The sequence below is a fragment of the Mchenga conophoros genome, linkage group LG7, assembly GCF_057382185.1.
Source record: "Mchenga conophoros isolate Kocher_MC1m ecotype Shallow Benthic linkage group LG7, M_conophoros_male_GT1.1, whole genome shotgun sequence".
Classification (NCBI taxonomy): Eukaryota; Metazoa; Chordata; class Actinopteri; order Cichliformes; family Cichlidae; genus Mchenga; species Mchenga conophoros.
This window is the reverse complement of record NC_140532.1, coordinates 49,525,360-49,551,925: the sequence shown is the minus strand read 5'-3', so window position 1 is coordinate 49,551,925 and position 26,566 is coordinate 49,525,360. Positions and strand designations below refer to the sequence as shown.

At 40.1% G+C, this 26,566-nt stretch overlaps 1 protein-coding gene across 2 annotated transcripts in view; it reads left to right on the top strand.

Annotated features, from left to right (window-relative positions):
• LOC146570997 (lysosome membrane protein 2-like) overlaps positions 1–23,554 on the top strand; it is a 32,020-nt gene extending 8,466 nt beyond the window's left edge. The window contains exons 2-13 of one of the 2 annotated variants that reach the window (XM_085279899.1): positions 9,597–9,754; positions 11,582–11,729; positions 11,912–12,103; positions 12,251–12,342; positions 12,848–12,967; positions 16,330–16,508; positions 18,395–18,513; positions 18,617–18,690; positions 18,784–18,835; positions 19,779–19,931; positions 20,076–20,117; positions 20,425–23,554. In XM_085279899.1, coding sequence (XP_085136025.1) covers positions 9,597–9,754; positions 11,582–11,729; positions 11,912–12,103; positions 12,251–12,342; positions 12,848–12,967; positions 16,330–16,508; positions 18,395–18,513; positions 18,617–18,690; positions 18,784–18,835; positions 19,779–19,931; positions 20,076–20,117; positions 20,425–20,535 — 1,440 coding nt within the window. In that variant the 3' untranslated portion in view covers positions 20,536–23,554. The remainder of the gene's footprint in view (positions 1–9,596; positions 9,755–11,581; positions 11,730–11,911; positions 12,104–12,250; positions 12,343–12,847; positions 12,968–16,329; positions 16,509–18,394; positions 18,514–18,616; positions 18,691–18,783; positions 18,836–19,778; positions 19,932–20,075; positions 20,118–20,424) is intronic. The other variant, XM_085279900.1, reaches the window with a different exon arrangement.
• Positions 23,555–26,566: the final 3,012 nt, after the last annotated feature.

Genomic DNA, 26,566 nt, shown 5'->3' with positions numbered 1-26,566 from the left:
GTGGCTTTAATGGTCACATTAATTCATATCAAGTCCTGTTAAAACAAGAAATGAAAGTTTTGCAAAGTACACCATGTTTCATAAAAGAATTCTTCTTCACTTGTTCAAGCAAGTAGATAGATGTTTGTTAATAAAATGGCTGGAGAAGATATCAAGTTTCATTTTTAAGTGGAAACTGGAAAGAAGAATGTATCTGTGGGAGTGACACAAGCATTTAACTCACATGGAGACATACTCAGTTATCTGCTAGTTTGGCAATATGATATATTTCAGCTGTGTCAAGTTACTGCCTTTTCCACATTGCACCAGCATGAAGGGTCTCTTCCCATGGATACCCTCCCAGCAGTAGACTCTCTTGTGTGCTAAGCCTCTTTCAGGTTGAAAGATTTATTGGGAAACTGGCTGGCAGTCTCTCAGCTTATATGTGAGTCAACCAGGGTCAGTATAAGTGACCCACTGGTGAAGTGATAATGAAAAATGACTGATTCCTGAAAGGAAATTTCACCATCATTACCATCTTCACTATAGTTTCTGACTACTGTCTCGTCTCTGGACTTTCTTTTGCTTAGTGGTTTTATTTTGAAAATGTTAACCTGCTTAATAAAGCTGGTGAAGGTGCACAACTTGCAAGTAAAATAAGCTTATTTGTATATTAACTTAGGGAAATGTTGTGGCCAACTTGTTAGTCATGCTCATGTAAACCTCGTCAACCTCTTTGCAGTGTGAGGGGAAAATCTTTCACTTAAGAATTTAAACATAAATATTTAATTCTGCACCACCACGATGCTTCCTTCCACAAGTTTTACATAAAATTTAGAGGTACGTGTTGCACGGTCATCAAAAATGTCTTCAGCTTTACTGGAATGAATTGTCGCCCTTTAAGCTTTACGCCTGTGATCACTGCTTTATTTTGAATTCTTAATTCGATATATTTAGTGTTGAGCCAAACAAAATTCTGTCCCGGATAGAAATATTTGTGAGTATAAAGCTATGTACGTGACACGTGAAACGAATGTAAACGGTGAATGTAACATTGAATTCGCAGTGGGATGATGAAATTAATTAATATATACAAAAATATGATTTAAATTTAATTTATGAATATAAATTTAAAATGCATGGATGTTAGTAATTGCTGTATGTGTGATGATGTCTGTGCAATAGTGATGGGTCGGTAGCGAATGAAATGGCTGTTAGAGGCTCCTTATCACGAGCCGTTTTTTTTTTTTTTTTTTTTTTTTTTTTTTTTTTTCTCTCACCCGCTCGCACTTTTTCCCGCTTCACTCGTGCGAGCCTTGTGCTTTACGCTGGGAAGAGGGGGGAGGGGCGGTAGTTACACTCAGTAGCACAGGAGCAGGAGCAGTGTTGCCAACTTAGCGACTTTGTCGCTATATTTAGCGAGTTTTCAGACACCTTAGCGACTTTTTAGGTCATACTCATACTTTTTTTTAAAAAAAAGACGTGAAAAGCCAGGGATAACAACAGCACATTAGAAAGGTATAGTACTCATCCACAACTATTTTCAGTTGCGGATGATAAAGGATACAGAAAGTTTATTCATGCAAGCCTATATGACAGAGAATGTGCATGTTCTTTTTGTTTTCATATTTTAATTTATATTTAATTGTGTTGTGGTTTGCAGTGTTTTGTGTTGTTTCACTTTAAATTTGTAAAAGGAAAAAGCTGAAAATTTAAATAGTTAAAAGTTGAAATGTGAATAGTTGATTTTTGTATTATATGATTTATTTATTACATTTTATGTGGAGTGAATAAATAAAAGTATATTTACGGTGGCCCCTACAGACAAATCACGTACAAACCCTGAAGCACGTACAAACTCCAAAACACGTAAAAACACGTAAAAACTCCAAAACACGTTGTAGTGGCAATTCCTTTACTTTTGTATGATCAAACGTCCCACAACTTAAAGTCCACAAGCCACTGCTGCACTGAGGTAATATTTCGTACGCAGGCAAAAGAAGTCCATTGTCCAAACCTTTTAGTTGAGAGTTTTGGTTTTGGTTTATTTATCCATTTGGCAAGCAATAACAAGATCCTTCCTACTGCTTCTCCTGCTCTGGTAAAAAACCGTAGGCCCACCCCAATGCATGCTGGTCCTATACCAGTCTCTTTATTTATAGAAACAAAATGGCCCTACAGCTCTTACTGACTAATTTAACAAAATAACAACAAACAAAACAAATCATTTAAAACAAAATATTAACCGACAAATAAACCCCAAAATATAAGTAAACTAACAACAAACTTTAACTAATTTCAAAAATAAGAACAAAAACAAAAATAAAGAACAAATAGCTCCAACACTCCGGCCCCTAATTGTGCATACAATCACAATTACTTTAAAGTCCCAAAAGGAGGAGCTATTCCCTTAAACAAATCCTTAATTTTCATTGAGGATTTTCTTCACGATGAGGCTTCCAGTAGCAAAATAAGTTTTGTCACTGGCCTTTCCAAAACACTGGTCCTTGTTTGTAGTCTCACAGAACGCACCAAGCCTTTTGCATCCTGGTTTACATTTAAGACTTTCGCCATCATCCATGATCCTCTTGGAGCTGTAGCGTCTGCAATTAAAACAACATCTCCAGGTATAAGACATCTTTTAGTCCTCATCCATTTTTGTCTTTCTTGCATCAAAGGTAGGTACTCAGAAAGCCATCTCTTCCAGAACAACTCTGCCATGTACTGTACCTGTTTCCACCTTTTCCTGACATGCAAATCACTTGGATGAAACAGTCCTGGTGGAAAAACTGGTTTATTTTTCAGCAACAACAAGTGATTGGGTGTCAGTGCTTCAAGATCATTTGAGTCATCTGAAACTTTAGTAATGGGTCTGTCGTTCATTATAGCTTCAACCTCACAGAAGACTGTGTGGAGTCCTTCATCATCCAGAACTTGCTCCTTAAGAACTGAGGCTAAAATATTCTTTACTGAACGAATGAGACGCTCCCACACACCGCCTTGGTGAGAAGCTGCTGGGATGTTGAAGTTCCATTTCATGCCATCCTGAACAAAAGCCTTTTGAATTTTGGCATGGTCCAGCTCAGTCAAACTTTCTTTCAACTCTCGATTCGCCCCAACAAAATTTGTAGCATTATCAGATCTGATGGTCGAAACTGGGCCTCGTCTACAGATGAACCTCCTCACAGCATTTATACAAGAGTCTGTATCAAGTGTACATGCAATCTCCAGATGTACTGCACGACTGGTGAAACAAGTAAAAAGAACTCCATACCTTTTAAGGAGACTTTGTCCTCTTTTAACACTTATAGGTCCAAAATAGTCCACTCCAACATTTGTGAATGGAGCTGTGTCTGGCAGGACTCTCTCTTCAGGCAGATCCGCCATCTTTTGTTCAACAAACTTTCCTCTGTTGCGTCTACACGTGACACAACGAGAGATGATTTTCCTGGCAGCAGAATTTGCATTTAGTATCCAGTAATTTTGTCTTAGTTTTGACAGCATGTGTGCTCTTCCTGCATGTCCCAACCTTTGATGGATATGGCGTAAAATCAGTGTTGACACATGCATATCTTTTGTCAAAATTACAGGATGCTTTAATTCCATAGGCATGGCTGCTTTATTCAATCGGCCACCCACTCTGAGGATTCCTGCATCCAACACTGGATCAAGTTTGTAGAGCCAATTTCCCTTAGAGACTCCTTTGAGGCCATTGCGGATTAAAGCCATTTCAGTCGTAAATTTCTGTTGTTGTGCATATTGAAGAATAGCTTGTTCTGCCTTTGCCAAGTCTTCTGGAGTGAGATTTCCTTTCTTCAAAGTGGTCTTAAATCTTTCCATTCTTATCTCCACTTCTTTCTGACCTTCCGGATCATTCTTATTCAAACCTGCAGCAAGCAACTCTTTCCTCTTCTGTGCCAACAACACCAAGACCTCTTTCATCTTTAAAAGCCAGGCTACAGAGATTTTAAGTTTTGCCCAAGACGAGAAGTAGAGGATAAAATAGCTGGTAGGATTTTGTAATTCTCTCACAATGGCATTCATTGTCAGGTCCCTTTTGACCTCTGGGTCATCTGCAGAAATTACACTGTACTCCACATCCAGTTTAGGCCATTCCTTTTCTGACTCATAGAGAAATTCTGGCCCTTTTATCCATCTCCTACATTTGAGGAGATCCCCAGCTCTCATACCTCTGGATGCGTCATCTGCAGGATTCTCCTTAGAAGAAACGTATCTCCACTGATTCACATCTGTTGCTTCCCGAATAACAGCAATTCTGTTTGCAACAAAAGTATTGAATCTTCTGGTTTCATTGGAGATGTATTTCAGTACTGTTGTGCTATCAGTCCAAAAAACTGATTTTTCCAACCTGACTTGCAGCTCCTTTTGCAGAAGCCTGTCCACCCGAACTGCAAGAACTGCAGCCGTCAATTCCAACCTGGGAATTGTAGTTTGCTTGAGAGGAGCAACTCTAGCCTTTCCCAGGATAAAAGCAACATGCGTGACGTTATTCTTTTCCAACTTTAAATATGACACCGTTCCATACCCATCTTGACTTGCATCAGAAAAATGATGAAGTTGTGCCCTATCTGGTCTTCCAAAGCAATTTGGTTTAATGCAACGTTCCACTTTAAACTTTGAAATCAGCTGGAGATCCTCCAGCCAATCACGCCACCGCTGGGAAAGAGAGTGGGGAATAACTTCATCCCACTTCAAATTTTGTTGGCAAAGCTCTTGTAGCAACAGTTTAGCTGGCATACTGAAGGGAGACAAGATTCCCAAAGGATCATACAGTGAGCTGACCACAGACAAAATTCCCCTTCTGGTTGTTGGACGGTCCTGCAGGGAGGTTCTGAACTGGAACTTGTCTGTTGCTATGCACCACTGTAAACCCAGTGCTCTCTCAACTGGAAGTTGATCTGTGTCCAAATCCAGATCCTTAATTTCCTTTGCTCTTCTTTCCTCTGGGATTGACATGAGCACTGTGCGACTGTTGCTGATCCATTTTGAAAGCTTAAATCCTCCTTTAGCGCAGATATCTGTCAGCCTCTTCACCATGTGCACTGCCTCCTCTTCTGAAGCAACAGATTTCAAACAATCATCCACATAAAAGTTTCTTTTGACTGTATCAACCACTTCAGCTGGAAACTGTTGTGCATTATCATCTGCAGTTCTCTGTAGAGCATAATTTGCACAACTTGGCGAAGATACAGCTCCAAACAAATGCACTTTCATCCTGCATTCCTGTGCAGACCTTGAAGTGTTGCCATGTTGCCACCACAGGAAACGGAGAAAGTTGACATGTTTTTCTGAGACGTGAACTTGGTGAAACATGGAATCAATGTCCGCCATTAATGCAACAGGCTCTTGTCTAAATCTGATCAGAACCCCAACCAGCGAGTTTGTGAGATCAGGTCCCTGTAGAAGCTGACTGTTCAATGATGCTCCTTTATAAGTTGTTCCACAGTCAAATACAACTCTTAATTTGCCCTTTGTGGGATGATACACTCCATGATGAGGGATGTACCACACCTTTCCATCATCTTTGTGCAACTCATCTACAGGCACAAACTCGGCATATCCTCGTTCAAGCATGTTGTTTACACATTTAGTGTATTCATCCTTATAATGAGTACCCTTTTCGAATCTCCGTCTGAGACTCTGGAGACGCTGCTCCGCGACACAGAGGTTATTTGGCAAACTGGAACCTTCTCTCCTAAAAGGCAAATCAATGTGATAATGATTTCCAATAAGCTTTATTGAACTACTAACAATATCCATGAAACACAGATCCTCTCTAGACATTTCAGTCTGCTCCTCTGATGATCTTTCATTAAAATCATGATTGTACTGTTTAATCAACATGTCTTCAAGACGCTCAACAGAAATCCTATTGGCTGTTACAGCAGTGCAGTTGGTTTTATTTCCACTGTTACTTCCAGTGCGCAGGGGACCATTTATGACCCAGCCAACTTTTGTTTTTACAGCATAAGGTCCACCCCCCACACTGTTTATCACCTTCCATGGCTCCAAAACATTGGAAGCATCAGTGCCTATCAGTAGCTCCACATCTGCATTAACGTTGTACAGTTTAACAGGTTTTAGATGAGGCCACTGATCGATGTCGCTTTGCTGGGGAATATTAACTGTAGAAACTGGCATAGTCTTTTGAGTCAAAACATCTGGCAATGGCATGAAATCATTTGCTTCCAAACCAGACACTTCCAAACCAGACAGAACTTGTGTACTAACAATCTTATCTTGACTCATTGTTCTCAAAAAGATATTGGTCTTTTTACCTTTTACATTCAGCCTTTTTGCCAAAGTTTCTGTACAGAATGTACCTGAACTTCCAGGATCCAAAAACGCATAAGTTTGCACAATTTTATTACTCTTTTGGCTCTTAACTTGAACTGGAACTATAGAAAAAATTGCATCAACTTCATGACCAGCCCCAATATACCCACATGTCTGAGTGGTTGCAGTTGAAAAGTTGACATTAGAGTTTGTCCTCTGTTGAGTTTGTTCCGAAGACGCACCTGGATCCTTTCGCTCTATATGAAGAACCCCTGGGTGCCTTTGGTGACACACGTCGCAATCCAAACGACTCCTACAGTCTTTGCTTGTGTGACCAACTTTTAAACAACCAAAACAAATTCCCCTTTCCTTGATAAAAGTCAACTTATCCTGATGCGTTTTAGCTTTAAACTGCTTACAATTCTCTAGTAAATGGTTGCTGTGTGAACAAAACAAACAACTATGCAGAACGGCGGAAGTTGTTCTGCTTCCAGTTGATTGAGTTTTGATTCCTGGCACTGTACTGACATTAGTGGCAAAACTACTTCCCTTTTTTCTTTGCTTGGTAGAACTTGAAGCTTTAAAGCTGCTTCCAGATTGTGAGTCTTGTATGTTGCCAAACACTGGATCTGATGCTACTTTTACCTGTTTTATTATAAAGGTAACCAGATCAGTGAATACTGCTCTGTAACCATTTTGTTCCTGCAGTTCATAGGCAACAACTCTCCATTTTTCCCTCAATTTGTATGGAAGTTTCATAACAACCATTCTCATATTTGAGGGCAAATCCAACTCCTTCATATAAACAACTTGCTGCATTAGATTCGAACATCCTTGAAGAAAAAGAGAGAATGACTGTAGACCTTTCACATCCTCACTTTTAATAGGTACCCAACTCACAATCCTCTCCATATATGCAGAGGCAATTTTATTTTCGTTCCCAAAATGTTCTTCAAGAAGATCTTTGGCTGTGGAATAGCCCTGCTCAGGTGGTAAATGCTGACAACTATGCACCAAATCTCTAGGCTGTCCCCTAGTGAACTGCTCTAAAAAATGCAAACAGTCGCTCCAGTTATCAGTTTTAGCTTCCACTCCATTTTCAAAGGCATTCATAAATGATCTGTACTGTAAAGGGTCTCCATCAAACACAGGGATGTTTCTGGCGGGGAGGACAGAAGATAAGTTTTGTTTTACAAGCAAAGTAGTGATGTCATTTTGTTTTTGCATAATATTTACAATCTCCTTCGTGCAATTCCCAGTCAAAGTAGGAGACTGAGGCTGTGTTTGCTGCGTCACTTGAGCTGAATCATCAACCTGATGTTGGGTTTGACTTTGTCTAGGTACGATTACTTGTGATTCAGATGCAGAATTTATACCAGAGTAATCTCTTGATGTTGGAACAAATGTATGTATGCTTTTAATTGTGTAATTTAAGTGATCTAGGTAGCTCTGTTTTGGAAGTTCAGTTCATGCTAGAAATGTGTTTTGGAGTTTGTATGTGCTTTTTGGAGTTTGTACGTGCTTTGTCTCTAGGGGCCACCGCATATATTTATATATAAACATATATAAATAAAACCACTTTCTTTTTTTACATTAGTAATTCCTTTTGTGCATAATTTTATATTATTGTTACTAATAAATTAATTAAAGCAACAAAACAACCTGAAGAGCCAGTTCAGAGCCGAAAGAGCCGGCTCTTTTTAGTGAGCCAAGCCGAAAGAGCCGGTTCTCTAAAAAGAGCTGGAAATCCCATCACTACTGTGCAAAGTTTTGCTCAGATTGGCCCACCCATTCAGAAGAAAATATATAGATATGTATACACACATATACTGAAATCATTATACTAAGATTTAAGTTGCAGGATTGTCCCAAAGTCAAACTTCCATCCTTTGGTTGTGTTTGTGCCAAACCATAATTCTTCACTTCTGCAGTTTGATTGCAAGTGGGTTTTATGGACAATAGAAAACTAAATGGACCTTGATATAGTCTCGATGGTTTAAATAATATCAGGGCTGGTCTACAGTTCTTTGTTTGGCTTTGTTGAATCTTTTAACCACTACTGAGGCAAACCCATTTAGAGCCTACAAAGCCTGTGCACCATGACTGGAGGACTTAATGAATACTGTGGCCTCTTGCTGTGCCCAGTGTTGTTCACATCTATGTATGTGAATGTCTGCACATCAAAGCACTAGCTTTAAGTGTATTTATGTAATCACCTGCTGCATGTGTTTTCATATGGGGAGTGGTGTAAGGAAAGCAGTGGTAGATACTGAGATAAGAGGGTTTTTTCTGTTCCTGTTTTCCATGTATTTTAAGTGCCATGCTGGGAGGTTTACCCTATTGATTGTTCAAAGCATGAAATAAGATCACAGAAAGACCACGCTCTCCCTTCCTCAATCTAAGGTGACAGCTTTATTGTCCTTGGCCACTCAGCTAAACCTTTGTCTCTGATCAAGTAGAGGGGACCGCAGAGGAAGAGGGGGGAGGAGTAAGAGGGGGTGAGTATTCCCCTAAAGCATCGAGCAGTTCTGGACCTATTTCTCCAGCTATTAACTTTAAGATAAATCTGACACAATTAGGCCAGAGTGAGATTTTCTCTTAATGTTCTCTTGAAAGAAATGCTAATCCTCTCAGAGCCTTCAGTTTTTTGCCTCTTTCTTTGCCAGTATCTCAAAATGTATCAAAATGTATCTCAAAATGTTCCTGTCCGCAGGCAATGACGTTTGCTGTGAGAATGAAGCAGGATAGTTGCCTGTGTTCCACCTCCAGGGCCTCATAAGGGCTCAGTACTGAGGAATGTGGCTCAGTTCATTAAGGCTGGAGTTCTGCATAAACAGTGTGCATCCAGCTTTCTGCATCACATGATCGGTTAGCGGCTCTCCCCCAACTGCCTGTTGCCACAGGCAACCGCTAACAATTGGAGCAGTGGAAGGGCCTCCCCTCATACCATTCATGTGTGCAGTCAGTGTTCTTGTTTTTGCCGCTCAGACAGCATCTCCCCTCCACGACCCCCTACGGATGATTTGTTGTTACTATTTGTTTTTACTAGGAGCACATTGTGGAAACTTCATGTTCAAAATGTGTTGGCTGTTGCAAAAGTTTCCACTTTGTGCAGGAAATCACCTGAAAACCACATAAAAAAAATGATGTCAAACTCCATATTGAATAGAAAAATGTTTTAATGCAGTATGTAAAATGTGCAGTCAGCGTTTTTATATTAATTACTCCCAAAAGATTTGCTTTTCACAACCATATTTGTGAGTTTGAATTATATATGATGATGAGTTTTCAACTAAAAAGTGTTTCTTATGTCTCAACAGGAGATTGTGTTGGTAGAGGGCAGCCGCGTGTTTGACTCATGGAAAAAACCTCCCCCTCCTGTCTACATGCAGTTTTACTTCTTCAATATGACCAATCCAAAAGAGTTTCTTGCAGGGACAAAGCCAGAAGTTAAACAGATTGGACCCTACACGTACAGGTAAGAAGCAGGAGCAGAACTTGTCAACTTCTTGTTGACATGAATGTTAGCAAACAGATGTTTATGGTGAGTGTAAAAAAAAAAAAAAGTCTTCTAAGAAATCACTGAAATCACACAATCTGGTAAATGTGCTCTGGGTAGAGACTGTAAATAAAAGATGGATGTAGCCACGGGGACATGACAAGTACCTTTTTGACTCAGGCTACGTCCACACGTACACGGGTATTTTTGAAAACGGAGATTTTTCGTTAACGGAGATTTTCCGTGTTGTGGCGTTAACGTCATTTCAGATTAACGCTGACAGCACTAGTGGAAACATAATGAATATGACTGCACATTTACGCCGACATCATTCTAGTGCAAAGACAAGTGGAAGCAGACAAAAACAACAAGCACGCATGCTACAAACTTTACCCGAGTTAGACAGCTGTTAGCACGTGATTCTCCTTATGGGGACCTGATATGTTTAATATGCTGCTGAGAATATAGCCCAGAAGAAGCGTATAGTATAGCTTTTAATTTGGAAAGAGCCATTTCTCTGTAATAAACTCTCTTTTCCAAAGATGAGTGATTTCTTGATCAGATAGATTAATTTTTTTTATTACTTTGTTGTTTCAGCAACATTAAATTTAAAAACTGTACTTTTGAGTTAAAATATATATTTATAATTTTAATAAATGACAAATTAAAAAGGCGTAAACATTTTTTTTCTATATCGAAAAAATATCGAACCGTGACACCAAAGTACCTAACCTAACCGTGAATTTTGTGTATCGTTGCACCCCTAGTATTCTGTATTATTCAAAATGATTGTGTGAGTCCGTAACCTTACCATGAAAGTGTTTATAGAGGTTTGTCTTATCTGGGACTGTAAATCTTTTTGCAATTACAGCTATCGCCATCTGGAGGGCTACAGTTTGAATTCAGATTTTTAGGCACTTCTATAAAGGCTTATTTTTTCTGGCTATAAACATGGTTTATTAATGCTGTAAAATTTGGCAATTGTGATAGTATAAAACATATTAAATATATATAATACCACTACTACTGTGTTGCCATATACTGTGCATGTTGAATTTTTGCTTAGGTTTTCTAGGCTGGGCCACAGGTCATAACCCTCAGGCTGTGTCATGTGGCCTTCTGCTTTTCTGCTTCCTCTTTGCGATATATTACTTTCGTCTTGTCTTTTCCTCAGGAGGCCTTTTTAATTTTTTTGTGTGGGTTGCTAGTTTTTAATCACTAGTCATCAAAATCCTGCACTCAATTAAGCCCTAAATGATGATAACTGCTAAAGCACCGGAAACGTTGCAACAGCCAACATTGCGTATCAAGATAATCTATTCCTAGAATGTCATTTTAACAGTTTTGGGTTGGTTAATTTCAATACGATGAATGATAAAACTGTTGCTTCACAGCAAGAAGGTCCTGAGTTTGACTCCCCAAACTGTCTGGAGCCTTTCTATGTGGAGTTTGCATGTTCTCCCTGTATCTGTGTGGGTTCTCTCTGGGTCTCTCTCTCTCTCCCACTGTCTAAAGACATGCACTTAATGTACTTAGGTTAACTGGGGATTCTAAATTGCCCATAGGTGTGAATATAAGTGTTAGTCCTGCATCGCACTGGCAACCTGTCCAGGGTGTTCCCCGCTTCTCGCCCTATGATAGCTACAATAGGCTCCAGTACCCTCCACGACCCTGATAAGTGGAAGAGAATGGATGCAGGGATGGATGAATGGTTGCAATGTTGTGCTAAAATACAAATGCAGTGCTACGTTTATGTGGTCTGCGTTTGGGGATTTTAAATGACACTCTTTTCCTGCGTTTGCACAGGGAGTACAGGTACAAGGACAACGTAAGTATGGTGGCAAATGGCAAAATGGTCTCCGCGTATAACACGAAAAGCTTTGTGTTCCTGAGGGAGAAATCTGTGGGTGATCCAGCTGAGGATAACATCACCACTGTCAACATCCCTGCCTGGGTGAGTCATGAACTGAAAAAGTAGAGGAAAGTGGAAATCCAAGTGGGTTAAAGAGGACTTTATGTTCTCTTTGTTACTGAACATTGTTTATTGTGTCCTCATTTCCATCTCATTGTCCACCTTATCCCGTATTATTAGTTCAAATTTTTTTTCCTCACAACTGCTTCCGTTCCTGTCTCCAGGCTGTCATGAACAATGTGAAAGATAGTTTCTGGAAGGCCTCCATGGTTTCAATCTGGATGAACTCTCTCAAGAGTGATCTGTTCACTACACGCACTGTGGATGAACTGCTTTGGGGCTACAAAGATCCTCTGCTGGTTCGCGTTGCTGGCACCAAACCTGAGGTGGAGACGGTGTTTGGACTCATGTACAAGGCATGTAACAGCTCTTTACAAGTAATATAAAGCTATGAAAAGAAAGTTGTCAGAGCAGATCCTCCATGAAGTCTTGAAGATTTTTTGTTTCTCCAGAAATAACATTTGAAAAACACGTTTTGAATGTTTGTTTGTTTTTTTATTTAGAAAAATGGAAGCAACGACGGTGAATTTATCTACCACACTGGAGAGCAGAACTACATGGATTATGGCCGGATCGAAACATGGAAAGGCCAAAGGTAGTGCTGATACAGTCTCACGCAAACACACTCTCCCTCTCTGTCTTCATCCAGAGTGATGAAATTTTATTGGGTAACCTTTGTATTAACAAGCCTGTGAAATCCTTTTTTTTCTACTTTTTTTGGCAGTAATAGAGATACTGTCTGCCTGCCTTCATCCTGATCTTTGCCCTTAACACAGAGCACAGAGCAGGATATCCTGATGCCTTAAAAATGGCCTTTACTGAACCTTCTTATCCAGTTTTATTGTCTTAGGTCCCCTGGAGCCTCTAATTACGCTTGTGCTCCTGGGTGTTTTTTTTTTAACTGTGACTTTCAGATAAAAACACATTTGATCATCAAAACGTACCACTGCAATTTATGGTTATTAAGATGAAAACGATAAATTTGTTTTCACTGGACGGGATTATTTTGAAAATGAGATTTGTTTTCTTTTTTCTTTTCTTTTTTTCGATTTTAAATACAAGCCTGCACATTCCAAAAGCCTTTTTTGGTTGTTTTGTAGGGAGTTGACTTTCTGGAGATCTAACTATAGCAACAGCATCGTTGGATCAGATGGAAGTGCTTTCCACCCCCTGCTTGACAAGGATGAGCGCATTCACATCTTTACTCCAGACCTGTGCAGGTACGGTTCATCACCACAGTGCACTCCAGCCCTTTTGGTGGTATGCCAACCACATTTTATCCACTGTGGTGAAGTTTTGTGCACCAGTTTTTATTTTTTCTGTACTAATGTTTAGTTTAGTTTTTAGCTACTATATACATAGCAAAACCCAGACCTTTTTAAAAAAAAATTCCATTCTGTGACCATGTTTTTTTTCCTGTAAAGTTGGTCTTTTTTTATCACAAGTCTGTGGGGAAAAGCTAATTTTTGGAGAGAACCTCAAGTGGCCATTAGAGGAACTGCAGTTTTGACTTTATTTTCCTGCTCTTGGAGCTTGGCTATAGCTAAAAATTACTGTAGCTGGCAAAGGAGGGAAAGGGCATCAGCTTTGACGTTAATTTTATTAGTCATGTGGTAAAAATAAAGTGTTATTTCAATTAAAGAGTTTTTCAGTAAAACACATGTAATGTGGTTACCATGGGGACCTGTGTGCCCCTATCTGTTTACACTTGGTGTCCCATTTAGGACATTTTACATGGGGATTGCATGTTCTATTTCTGGTACATGACAAGCAGACCAGTGTGGAGGCTTTCACATCTAGTATGGAAATAATGTCCACAGCCTGTGGATCACATGGTATGTTATTTTAACATCCTGATCACTTACTAACAGCTCAGTGGGTGACCTCTCTTTGCTGTTGACTTTTCTGCTTAAAGCACGAGGACCGTTTGAAACACTTAAGTGGCATTTTCCAGAAAACACCATGAAAAGGCTTCCTTATTAGGAGAGTTTCCGTCTGGAACATCAGGGACAGGGTGAGAGAGGGAATGCAAGGACAATTGTGGAATAACAGAAAATAAGGAGAGAGAGAGAGAGAGAAAGAAAATGCTTTTAATGCTTGATGATTGATGGTAAGTGTTACTTTGTGCTAAGCACAGGACAAGTATTTCCTCTTGGAAGTGTTTGTGAGAAATGTTCTCAACTAATGCTTTTGGGGAAATTTATTATGGTTCCTCCAGGATTTCCAGAATGTCTTTAGAGACAGTTTGACGACTGCTGAGAATTGCAACGAGTACCAAATTTAATCCCAAACCTTGTTTGTTGCAAAACAGACGTGCTGCTTCCCTAGTCTTCATAGCAAGAGTTTGTCCTTTAGAGAGCACAAGCTGTTTCGGACGTCTTCCTCATGTTGTTGAGCGTGGAAACAATCTGGAAAGTCAGAGTGGAATGGTTGCACCTTTGACTTTGATTGGACGTGTGTCAAAAACCCCTGCACCAAATATTTACAAAGCACTTTCACCTACTTGTTCTTGGCCTGGTTGTGTCATTATGGCGTCTGTGTAACTGTGACTAAAGGGAATACGCCCCCTCCCCCCTTTATTGTACTTACTACAATCATTTGAAGTGGAAGTGCTCCATTAATACATGACGACCTTTCACACAGATCCTCAGCCCTATGTATAAGTCACTCGCTTAACATAACTTTGTGTTTAAAACGCATGTTTAGTTAAAAGAGAACACCTGGGACTGCATAGCAGCAGAATTCCCATCTGTGAGCTAAACGGGTGGTGGCCTCTCGGTCCAGAAACTGGCAGCTGAGCTACAAAGAAAAAGAATTGGTAACATGTGTCATTGTTCGAATACCAGCTTCACCATCCTTTTGCTCATCATCATTACTGACTTCATTAGAGGGTTTTATTTCATTTAAAAAATGTTGAAAAAAGAAAGTCAAAAATACACGAATATTAAATGACAGAAATAATAGACTCTCTCATATCATTTTAATTTAACCAGCCCTGTGACACTTTTTCAAAGCCTTCATTCTGTATTTAGTGGTCACTCAAACAAAATTGCATCGCAAATACATTTTGGTGAAGTTACGTACGAGCAAGAACCCTACAGAGCGCTGAGTTTAAAGACACCCTAAAAATGAAAGCAAAGAAATTATGTACAGCTTATGTACAACTACGCAGCAACTCAGAGGTTTACTTAGTAGTAGCCTGACAACATCGGGGCGTGCTCCTAATGAGATGACAGATGGTGCCCTGGGGGATGTCCTCCTAGATCTGAACCTGGGCGTCACTGACCTCCTGTGCAATCTGAGGTGCGTAGGATGGAAACATAATCTCACAGAAGTTTTCTGTGGGATTTAGATCAGGTGAGCTTGGGGTCCAGTCAGTGGTAACAAATTCTTCAACCTTCAAGACCTGCCTCCATAGTCTCTGCACATGAGATCGGACATTGTCTTTCACAAGGAAGAACCCAGGAACCACTGCACCAGAGTGGTGGCTCCAAGGATTCATCCCGACACCTAATGGCATTGCCTGGTCAGTAGATGTTTGTATGTACCTCCATGGATATGCCTCCACCTGCTGTGATCTGTGAAAAGCACAGATCTCCTGTGATAGACCTGCCAATTCTGGTATGCTATGGCAAATGCTAATCAGGCTCCACAATGCTGGGCAATGAACGCAGGGCCTACTAGAGGATTTCAGGCCCTTAGACTGCCCTCATGAAGTCTGTTTCTGATGTTTGGTCAAAGACATTCAAAATCTAGGTCATTTTGTAGCAACCCGTTCCTCTGTGCACAAAGGAGCAGATACTGGTCCTGCTGATGGGTTAAGGACCTTCTACTGCCCTGTCGAGCTCTTCTATGGTAACACTGTAATAGTTCTCATTCCTAGCAGTATAAGGCCAAGGATTTTCACTTGGCTTTTCCCAGGAAGGTCAAGGGAAAGGTCTGTACAGTATTGTTGCACGATTGGTGGGCTGCACCCTCCCAACCAGCTGGCAGACACTGTATAGAGTGCTTTGTTCTCACTAAGACTGGTTGGGATTCCCTCGACAAGACAAAGCTGCAGATATGCAGGGCAAGGATGAACTGCTCTCAGTTCTCTTGGATGTTGGGAAAAAAACCACACACACATTTAAAGATTTCACAGTGTCTTTGCTCCCAGTACTAACAGAAGGTTAACACCACAATATATTATTTGTCTTCCCTGCTCCCCTTACAAGTCTAGATTTACTGATGAAGGAGCCCCAGCAGGATTTTAGCATATTGTTGAAATCAATGTCAGTCATCTGGTTTCCTCTTTGTGTCTCTGCTGAAAGTCAGTCTGCAGTGTTTTTTTTCTTTTACTTAGTTCAAACAGTCTTTCTTAAATAACATAACAGAACATTTCTCATGATCGCATTGCTTGTTATGAAGTTCCTCACCAAAGGTACAGTCCTTAAAAATATTAGTTTGAAGTATTCAGCATTCACACTCGATCATGCTGAGAATTTCCAGCAAAGTTCCAGCAGTCATGTGTCACTATGAAATGCTGTGCTCTGAGTGAAGTTAATTGTTTTTGTGCAATGTGACTGTTCGCTTTATTCTCCAGGACCATCTACATGGAGTTTGAGAAAGACGTCGAGGTGAAAGGGATCCCAGCCTACCGCTTCACACCTCCACCCTCTGTCCTGGCCAGCAAAGAGGAGAACCCGGACAATGAGGGTTTCTGCGTCACCCCAAAGGAGTGCCTGGGAACTGGTGTCCTTAAAGTCAGCCCCTGTCGGAAAGGTAATCGACGCAGCACAGTTTCTCTCAGAAACTTTCCATGCATCGGTCATGATTCAGCACCAACATAACCCATTTTATTCTTTTCTCCAATTTCTTTAATAATGACACAAAAGCTTTGCTTAGACTCAATGTCCAATGTAGTAGCCATTAAATACTAATGGCTACTACACTGATATCAATAAAGTCCTTCTTTTGTTTGTAATGCTAATACCCCCCTAAAATACCCATGTGACACAGCTCTCCCCACACCTCAGGCGTCATCTGACATGACTGACCCAGTAGCAGAGTGGGCGGTAAGCCCTGTCACCTGATTCTGCCCTTGAATATGACCGGGCATTACCTCAGTGTTCATAGCTCAGCTGTGCCTCATCTTTCCATCCTGTAAAATCACAGTACTTGTGGTTTCAACATTTCTTTTACATATTTAAATTAAAAAATATGGAATTTTTTACATGGTCAATGCAGTTGATGGCCCGTACTGCACCTTTCTGTCACAGCATGCAGCCATTTCTAACTAGTTTCACAGAGTTATTCCAGCAAGTGAACGTCGAGCCCTGTTTTTTCTCACGTCAAGGTTTTATTGTTGTGAAGCGATACATTTGAAAAACTCCGTGCTTTGCTTCAGAATAATGTAACTGTGCCAAAGATTAAAACAGACGTCACAGATTGGCATTCTCAAAAGGATTTTCGTTGTCCACTAAAACAAATGGAACAACTGCAGTTCACTTCAAAGGTAAAAGTATTTTTGAATGTTGTTTAGCCATAAAGAGAAATTTGATTGCGTGTTTATGGCCCGGAGTTAAAGAACAAGCGCAGTAAATAAAGGCCTCTATAAGTATACCAGTATGTGTGTGTGTTAGCACGCCCGCATTGACCTTGCCAGTTGTCATGTGAACAGCCTCTCAGGTGACTGCGTGTGTCCAATGTTTTTGTCAAACGTCTGTTGCTAAACAGGAGAGCAGGAAAACTCTCACCTCTGCCCCACTTTATCAGCACCTCTAACTGCCCCCCTCCTCTCATAACTGTCTGGCTTTGTCGCGCTGCTGCGGGGACACATGGTTTTTCCACCGTTGGACCATTTGTGTTTGCTTGGGCCACCCACCAAAAATGTATCACTTGACTTTAAGATTGCGAGTTTGACCGAGGTGATGTTGTAGGAACGTGAAGTCCTCCATTGACAATATAAGGAAGGAACTCAGAAAGACTAACAAGAAATTTTATCTGGATATCAGCTGCCGCCTTTAATTGCTCACACAACAGGGGTTATTGTCCATTTGTGATGATTTATTGTTTGTTTTTGTTTTTCTTGGACCCCAAGTAACATGTTGCGTCCCTGTCAGATTGTATCTCACCACCTTCTTCGCCTTTTGATCTGTTTTGTTATTGTTGTCATGCCTTGATTAGATCAGACTTCAAACATGAAGGAAATGGGGCATTAAAATGTTTTCTGTGCTGCCGCTTTAATGGCAACAGTTATGTCATCTTTGTGGCGCTTTGCTTAACGTGTGTAGATTCGCCATAGTCGTGTGAAAGAGGTTCGAAGGTTTTACATAGGAGACATAAAACATGATCTGAACAACAGCACGTGACTTTTCTACTCTGCTCTACAAGCCTCGTATCTATATACCATTGAGACAGTCACGCTCAATTCAGGGTTCAAAATTTTGCCCGAGGATGTCTTGGCATGCAGATGGGAGCTGCCAGGGCTCGAGCCACTAACCTTCCAAGCAGTGGACAACATGATCTAGATCCTGATCTCTCTTCTTTTGAAGAGAAGAGGCTTTCTCCTTTTCTAGATTGGGTCAGTTTAGTGTGAAATGATGGCCTTGCAGCAGAGGCGTGCGGGAGCTCGAGTCTTATTAAACATTTTTCATTTCTTCTCTCAGGTGCGCCAGTGGTTGCCTCCTTTCCTCATTTCTACCTGGCAGATAACAAATATGTGGCTGCCATTGAAGGACTGTCACCTGAAAGGACGCATCACCAAACTTTTCTAGACCTAAACCCGGTAAGTCTTCAGGCTTAGGGTCAAACATTAAGATGTACTGCTACGCCACCTAGTGGTGGAGTTCTGAAGTGTATCTATGTTTATATACATTATTTTCTGACAGACCACTGGAGTGATTGTACGCGCTCACAAAAGAGCGCAGGTGAACATCTTGATGCAGCGAATCCCTGGATTCCCGTGAGTAACACACACTTCTGTTGTTGTTTTAAACGGATGCGTGTAGGTGCTGTTTTTGATTACCAACCATATTTTTTGCTGCACTTTTAACAGGACCACTAGATCCCTGAATGAAACAGTATTTCCTGTAATGTTCCTCAATGAGGTAAGTGATATTACACATGCTGAAACACAGGAAACTCCTAGATCCTTATTATGAGGTGCAATAAAGAAATTAAACAGTATGTCAACATTTTGAAAAAGACACGTGTTACTGAGAGTTAGATGATTATGTCGGTCCAGCTTAGCTTTACTGAGCTGAGTGTGACTTGGAGCAAAGATAGAAAACAGCTGGAAACAAGCGACCTGGCTCTGAACTAAAGTAACTGGCACAAGGGTGCGATGAGCAGAGAGTCCAAGTAGTAACTGTCTCCCAGCCAGGAAATAGTCCTGCCCCATAACCTCCCTAAAGACACAGCTTTGTGTTTTTTCACATGGGCCTCACAGCAAGAATGTCCTGTTTTAGAATCCACCAGCCTGCTGGGGCTCTTCTGTGTGGAGTTTGCATGTTTGCTTGCCTGCATGGGTTCCTCCCTCGGGACTCCTCCCCTCACACTGATTGAGCAGTTAGAAAAAGACAGACAGATGGGTTTTGCATTGATTAAGCACTAAACACAGTGCTTAGTAACACAATTAAGTTGTGTTTTTCTGGTGATATTACAGCAACTAGTGCAGATTTCCAGTTAAGATAAGAAGAAGCCCAGCTGATTCAAATTAGGCATTGCCAAGCAAATTTGGTGTTTTCCACTGAACATGTATGGTAATGGTAATGGCCTGCATTTGTATAGCGCTTTTCTAGTCCCTAAGGATGTATCTCTCAGCTGTGTATCCAGTCTCAAAAGGATTTCTTTTCAAGAGATTTAGACAAGGCCAACATAATCAAAAGTAGATTTGGTTCCCAAAAGTCAAAGCCTGGCTAGATTTTCCCACATTTTCAGCCTTGATGCATTAGTACTGATTGGTTTCTTCATCTTCTGTATGCTCAGCTGAATTCCCCTCTTCCTCTGATGGATCTTTTACTCTCTCTCTCTCTCTCTCTGAATAAACAGAGCGTGGAAATTGACGATGCGTCTTCAGAGAGATTAAAGAAGCTTCTGCTGATTAGCAATTTGGTGTCCAACTTCCCTCTCGTCATTGTGGGACTGGGTGTTATTCTGCTCATGGTCTTTGTCATCCTCCTGTGCCGGGCTCGCAAACAGAAGGTATGAGACTGCTTCTTGCTGAGTCCTAACAACTTACAATTTGCCTGCTCCTAATAAGTCATAATTTTTGCACAATTCATTGAGTTGCTTAATTGCACACTAATAACACCGAGCTTGTGTTTCTCACTGTGTGTTCCTGGGAAGAATGAAGTTAAGCGCATTGTGTTTACCAAGCCTCTTTATGCTGTAAGTGTTGCTGCTTTATTTTATCTGCTTTATTTATTCATTTGTCTTACTTTGGTTATTATTTATCACCTAAGTGCCTTTTTTCATTTAATCTTTCATTGCACAGCTAGACCAGTTTCACCTGACTTAAAATAACTCTGCTAATGTACACTTAATGCATTGCATATTAATACTGCCTTTTTAATTGTTGTGAGATGGCATGATTAAGGGGAAGCAACCACTTTCCATTACAGGTATAACTTTACAAATTGTAATAAGACCTGATTAGTTTGTAATGCTGCTTTATGTCCTTAATGTCCCTCTACAGTCGTCCGCTGAAGACGACACCGCTTACTCTCCAGTTAATGATAAAGAGAAGGAGGATCCCCAGAATGGAACCTACATTGGTCTGACACCTAAGGCTAACGTGGAAGCTTGAGGATGTGCAAGGGGTCTGTCATAGAGGGCTCAGGTGAAGAGGATATGTTTTTAGTCTCAGATGTCTTGTATTATATGCTCTTAGGTTTCCTTAGAGAGCGCTAAACTCTATTCCCAGACAAACAGTGTTTAGAACACAACAGTGGCTTCTTCTAGCTGCTGCTAATTATGTAAAAATAGTTGTAAACAGTCATCCAGTAAGCAGAGATGACGAGTGTGCTCTGTGGTGGTTCTAAAACAGGGGTCCCCAATCCCAGTCCGCGAGGGCCGGTGTCCCTGCTTTTAGATGTGTCCTTGATTGATCACAGCTGATTTAAATGGATAAATTACCTTCTCAACATGTCCTGAAGTTCTCCAGAGGCCTGGTAATGAACTAATCATGTGATTCAGGTGTGTTGACCCTGGGTGAGATCTAAAACCTGCAGGGACACCGGCCCTCGTGGACTGGGATTGGGGACCCCTGTTCTAAAACAATCACACCCTTTAAATGACGGAGGATCAAAACTGCCAAAATTAAGAAGACATGGAAAAAAATGAGTAAATTAAGGTTAATGGAATTTATTACATTATTTACAATGCATTTGTAAATGATTGTGTTTGCTTTTGTATTATTTACCTTTGTACTATGGCTCCATAGTAGAGTTGTTGTGATTGACACCTCAGTCACACTCGGGCCAGAAACTGGTCAGCGACCCCCTGCCGACCTCCCATATTATTTACATTTGTCATAATTATTCTGTTTATCTACAATCAGATTTAATTTCATCTCTCTGTTGGCATTTTTGTGTTTTTTGAGTGGGTTGGGGTTACATGTAGATTTCCTGTTTTGGTCCCAACTAGCCAAACAACAAAGAACCACTCACTGCTTAAGGAATGGAGAGTGAAAGTGGACATTATATTCTGGTTGTTTTTGTTTTTTAACGAAACATTCATTGTTGCAGCCAAAGAGACTGCTTTTCCCAGACTGTCTTTATTAGACTGTTTTAAGTGTCCTTGTTGTCCGCTGAGTTACTGAGTGTCACTAGTTAGCTAACATAAGCTAATGTAAGTCTATTAGCAGCAACCAGTCCAGTAATGTCATATTCTGTACTGGCGCAATATAGCACTAAGCATGTTATAAAAACACATATTTTTTAAAATCCAGCTTCACACACAGTTTATAGAGGTTCATTTGGAAAAGCAAATATGTTTGGCACAACAGTGCATTTAAATCATAATTATGATATTTTTTTTTCTTAATTTGGCAGTCTTGGTCCTCCATACATAGTTAACTTCCTTTCATTATGGCTAAACTCATTTGTCTTGCTTTAGACTTCAGATTTTTGGAATGATTACTTGTACAAGCGCACCGAAGTCATTTGGGGAGCAATGTGATGAAATCCTTAAACTAATGATTTTTTGGGGTGTTATATTTCACTCTCAGGGGGTCTCATCTTAGAAGCTGTAAAGCAGTTATTAAAGCAGGAGAAGGCACAATATACCGGATGATAAATCAGTGTTACTATGTCTCATTTGCATTTCATGTTACAAAAAAATGTCACATAATATTTTCTGCTCATCCATGGCGCATAGAGGGTTATCTAACAAAACCAGCATACCTGAGAATCTTCAGAGTATGGCATTTGTTTGTAAATACATACAGTGTAAGAAGTGACGAACTGCTTACATTCCTCTCAGCGTGTGATGGGGATGAGTATCGGACAAAACACTGTATATTTTGGAAATTTTAATTTGTAAAGTAAGACCAACCTTGCTTTATGGTTTTTTGTGTTGTTGTTTTTTAAATGTGTCATTGTAGAAATGTTTGAATTAAAGACATTTCATGTAAGAACTTTATAAATATTTATAAAGCTCTAAAGCCTTAACCACGGCAGATTTCTTTGGTTGAAACCATTGTTACGTCCCTCTGCAGCCTCGAATCTGCTCAGTGTGTTCAGCTGGTGCTAATTGGCCACACCTAATCAGGTGTGGATAAAAGCATACCTGAGGCAAGCTTCCCAGGGAGCTCACTAGTCTTTGCCTTGGTGGCACCAGCAATTTTAGCCAACCTGATAGTCCATTTTAAGATAAACCTCTTTTTACCTACACTCTGGTATTCGTCTCCTTTTTAATGTTGCGGCTTTTGAGCCGGGTCGTAACACCATGATTCAGACAGTACAGAATTTATGTGTTGACAGTATTTTGCCCTGTGTAACTGTTTATGACTAAGTGATATACTTAAATGTCTTTTAGATGCTGTAGTAGTGTCTTTAAAGTTACTGGATTTCTTGTTCCTTTTAAAGATTTTTGTTGCGTGAACATAACACTGTGCCATATCAACAAATCTACTCGTGACTTTTTTTCCTTCTTCTTCTTTCAGCTACCAAAAAATAATTAAATAAATAACAAAACCTTTTGATATTTCTAATATCAAACAGTAGGGTCAAACTGCACTTTGCAAACTCTCTGCCTGACTAGCAGGTTGTTGTGCAGGGTCACAGTTTTCTCACTCGATGCTGGTGATGAAAATGTGCCGTCATAATGTGATCTGGAAAATGCTGCAGAATTCCGGCTTTTATTACTGCTCATGTAACATTTTAATTAAAGGCTTATATGCACTGTGATAATCGTAATGACTATATCAGATATTAGTGGATTCATTTGATTTTAGTAAAGTGTTTAACACGTACACTATAATAAGGAAAAAATGATTGCATTTTAGAAACTTTGTGCACAGCGTTTTATATAAGAGTTACAAACTCACAAGGAGATGAAAGACAGGATTCATCTGAATCCCTTTGAAAAATACACAATAAACAGTATAAAAACACAGTTGTGGCTAAAGAGAATAAATTATTTTGCTGTGTCGATAAAACCAAAACACATAAAGCAATGCGTGGACTGTTCGCTGAGCTACGCAGTGCCATACTTTGATTGTAGATGTTTCCTGAAAGTATTGTTACTGCCATAAAACACATACTTGTTTTGAAAATGTTGAATGTTTTTATTCTGTATACAAAAAATAAAAAGTAGTTTCAGTACAGGTCTTGTTGACTGGTGTTTGTCTCTTTTTATTTCCTTTCTTTTTTTGTGAAGAAGTCCGATTCTGCGCCAAGCGACGGGGAGATAGTTGGCAATAAAATATTATCACAATAAGTACATCGCTGACATTCTTTGTTTAAATTACTGGATCTAGTTTTTGGCTTTTGTACAGTGAGCTGTGCCCAGATAGTGATGATATAACTCGGTCCCCAGAAAAGCCAGAAAATTGTGCTGCTTCGAATTATGTTTAATTTCACCTTTTCAAATATCAGTTAGCAGATGTTTCAGCTGGCATCCCTGAAGGTAGACATGAAACATGCAGCTTAAAGTTGCAGCTATGCTAAACATATATAGATGAGTTATTGGACTGTAATTGGACGTTTTCCACAAAGAAAAGGTTTGTTTGTTTTTTATGTAAAACCCAAATTGCAGAAAGTTGGGATGTTCTTTAAATTTGAACAAAATGAAAACTAAAAGACTTTCAGATCACATGAGCCAACATTGTATTCACATCAGAGCATAAATAAATGAGCTCGTTTCAAATTTGATGTTTCCTACAGGTCTCAAAATATTTGGGACAGCAACGTGTTCACCCTGATGTAGCATCTCCTTTCCTTTTCAAAACAGTTTGAAGCACGTCTGGGCCTCGAGGTTATGAGATTCTTGAGTTTTGTTGTTGGAATTTGGTCCCATTCTTACCCGATATAGGTTTCCAGCCACTGAAGAGTTTGTGGTCATTTTTCGTTTAATGATGTGCCAAATGTTCTCTATAGGTGAAAGATCTATACTCCAGGCAGGACAATTCAGCACCCAGGCTCTTCTCCAACTAAGCCATGCTTTTGTAATCGCTGCAGTATGTGGTTTTGCATTGTCCTGCAGAAATACACAAGGCCTTCCCTGAAATAGATGTCATCTGGAGGGGAGCACACGTCGCTCTAAAACCTTTATATACAATATTGGCTCATGTGATTTGAACGTTTTTAAAAAGGCATGTAGAGATGGTCAAGATGACTTGGGAAGAAAGATGATTTAAGTGAATTTGAATGAGGCAGGATTGTTTGTGCCATGTGGGCTGGTCTAAATTTTTCAGAAACTGTTGATCTACTGGGATTTTTCCAACACAAGTATTTTTAGGGTTTACAGAAAAAGGTCTAAAAAATATCCAGTGAGCTGTAAAGGTCAGAGGAGAATGCCCAGACAGCTTTTAGGAGAAGATTATCTCTGAACCCATAACACATCAAACCTTAATGCAGATCTGCAGCAGAAGACCACACCGATGCCACCCCTTCACACAGGCTCACCAAAATTGGACAATAGAAGGTTGGAAAATGTTTGCCAGTCTCAGTTTCTGCTGAAACATTTGAATGGTGCTGTTGTAAAGATCCTGACTTGTATCAGCTGGGCAGGCTGTTGGTGGTGCTGGTGTAGTGTTGCAGGGCATATCTTCTTGGTACATTTCGGCACCTCTTAATACCGATTGAGCATTGTTTAAACATGACAGGCTACCTGAGTATTGCTGCTGACCATGTCCATCCCTTCTAACAGTGTACCTATTTTATGATGGTTCCAGCAGAACAATGCATCATCTCACAAATCTCAAATGATTTCAAGCTATTTTTTTTAACATAAAGAGTTTATTGTATTCAAATGGCCTCTACAGTCTCCAGATCTCAATAAATAGAGATGCAATGCGCTAATTTCCATCATGCATGTGTAGAAAATAAATCTGCAGTGTGCCCAAAACTTGATTCCCAGGATTTAAACAGCTGTAAATGACACACTGGTTTAAAATCTGTCGAGAATTTGCCAAACGTATCTGTTCTGGTCATTCTGAGCCAGAAGGAAGATTCCTATTACAATGCAAAAAGCTAAAATAAATTTTTTTTTTAAAAAACCGATATAATTATATAACATATATTTTATAATGTTGGTACAGTATTGCACAGTAATAATCATACTTGCAAAGCAGGTCATTTCTTTATTTACATATATGGTCATGCAACACAGAGCACCTGTATAAAAAAGCCCAAAGCCAACTGTACTTCCTCAGGAGGCTGAGGTCTTTTAACATCTGCAGGAAGCTCCTGAGGATGTTTTACCAGTCAGTGGTTGCTGGAGTACTTTTCTATGCTGTGGTGTGCTGGGGGAGCAGCACAGCAAAGAAGGACTCATGCAGGCTGGAGAAACTGATCAGGAAGGCTGGCTCTGTGGTCGGCATGAAGCTGGACACTCTGGTGACAGTGGCAGAGAAAAGGACACTAAAGAAACTGCTGGACATTATGAACAATGCTGGGCATCCTCTGCACACGGCCATTAACAACCAGAAGAGTCTGTTCAGTGACAGGTTGCTTCTCCCCAAGACAAGAACTAACAGACTTAAAAACTCCTTTGTCCCACACGCCATCAAACTGTTTAACTCCTCTCTGGAGGGGAGAGGGAGGGGAGACAGGAGGACAAAGGAGGGGGGAACAACTAAGCTGTAGTGCCTCTTCACCTCACTGTACAATACCTTGTGCAATACTTTTTGTAAATAGTCAACAGTGCAATAGACTCAATACTTGAAATGTGCAATTCACTTGTATTTTTATTTTTATTCCTATTTATTCTATTTATCCCCTTCGTATATTTTATTTATATTTGTCTCTGTATTTATATATGTGTGTGTATGTGTGTGTGTGTGTGTGTATATATATATATATAATATTCTGTAACTGTAACTTCTGTCAGTGATGTGCTTTTTGGAAATCGAATTTCCCAGAGGAACCCACCCGAGGGATTAATAAAGTTCTATCTTATCTTAAAACCCCTTCATACCCCCCTCTTGATTGCAATCTATTTACCAATATAATCAAATATATTGCACATAGAAAACACACGGAAACATCTCACTTTTTGGCACAACACCGGTCATGTTCCTTTCCACAAATATTTTTCATAAAAGTAACCTACTGTTTTTGTACCGGCGGCTGTTCAATTATTATTTTGGGACAGCAGGTGGCGGTAGTGCACCA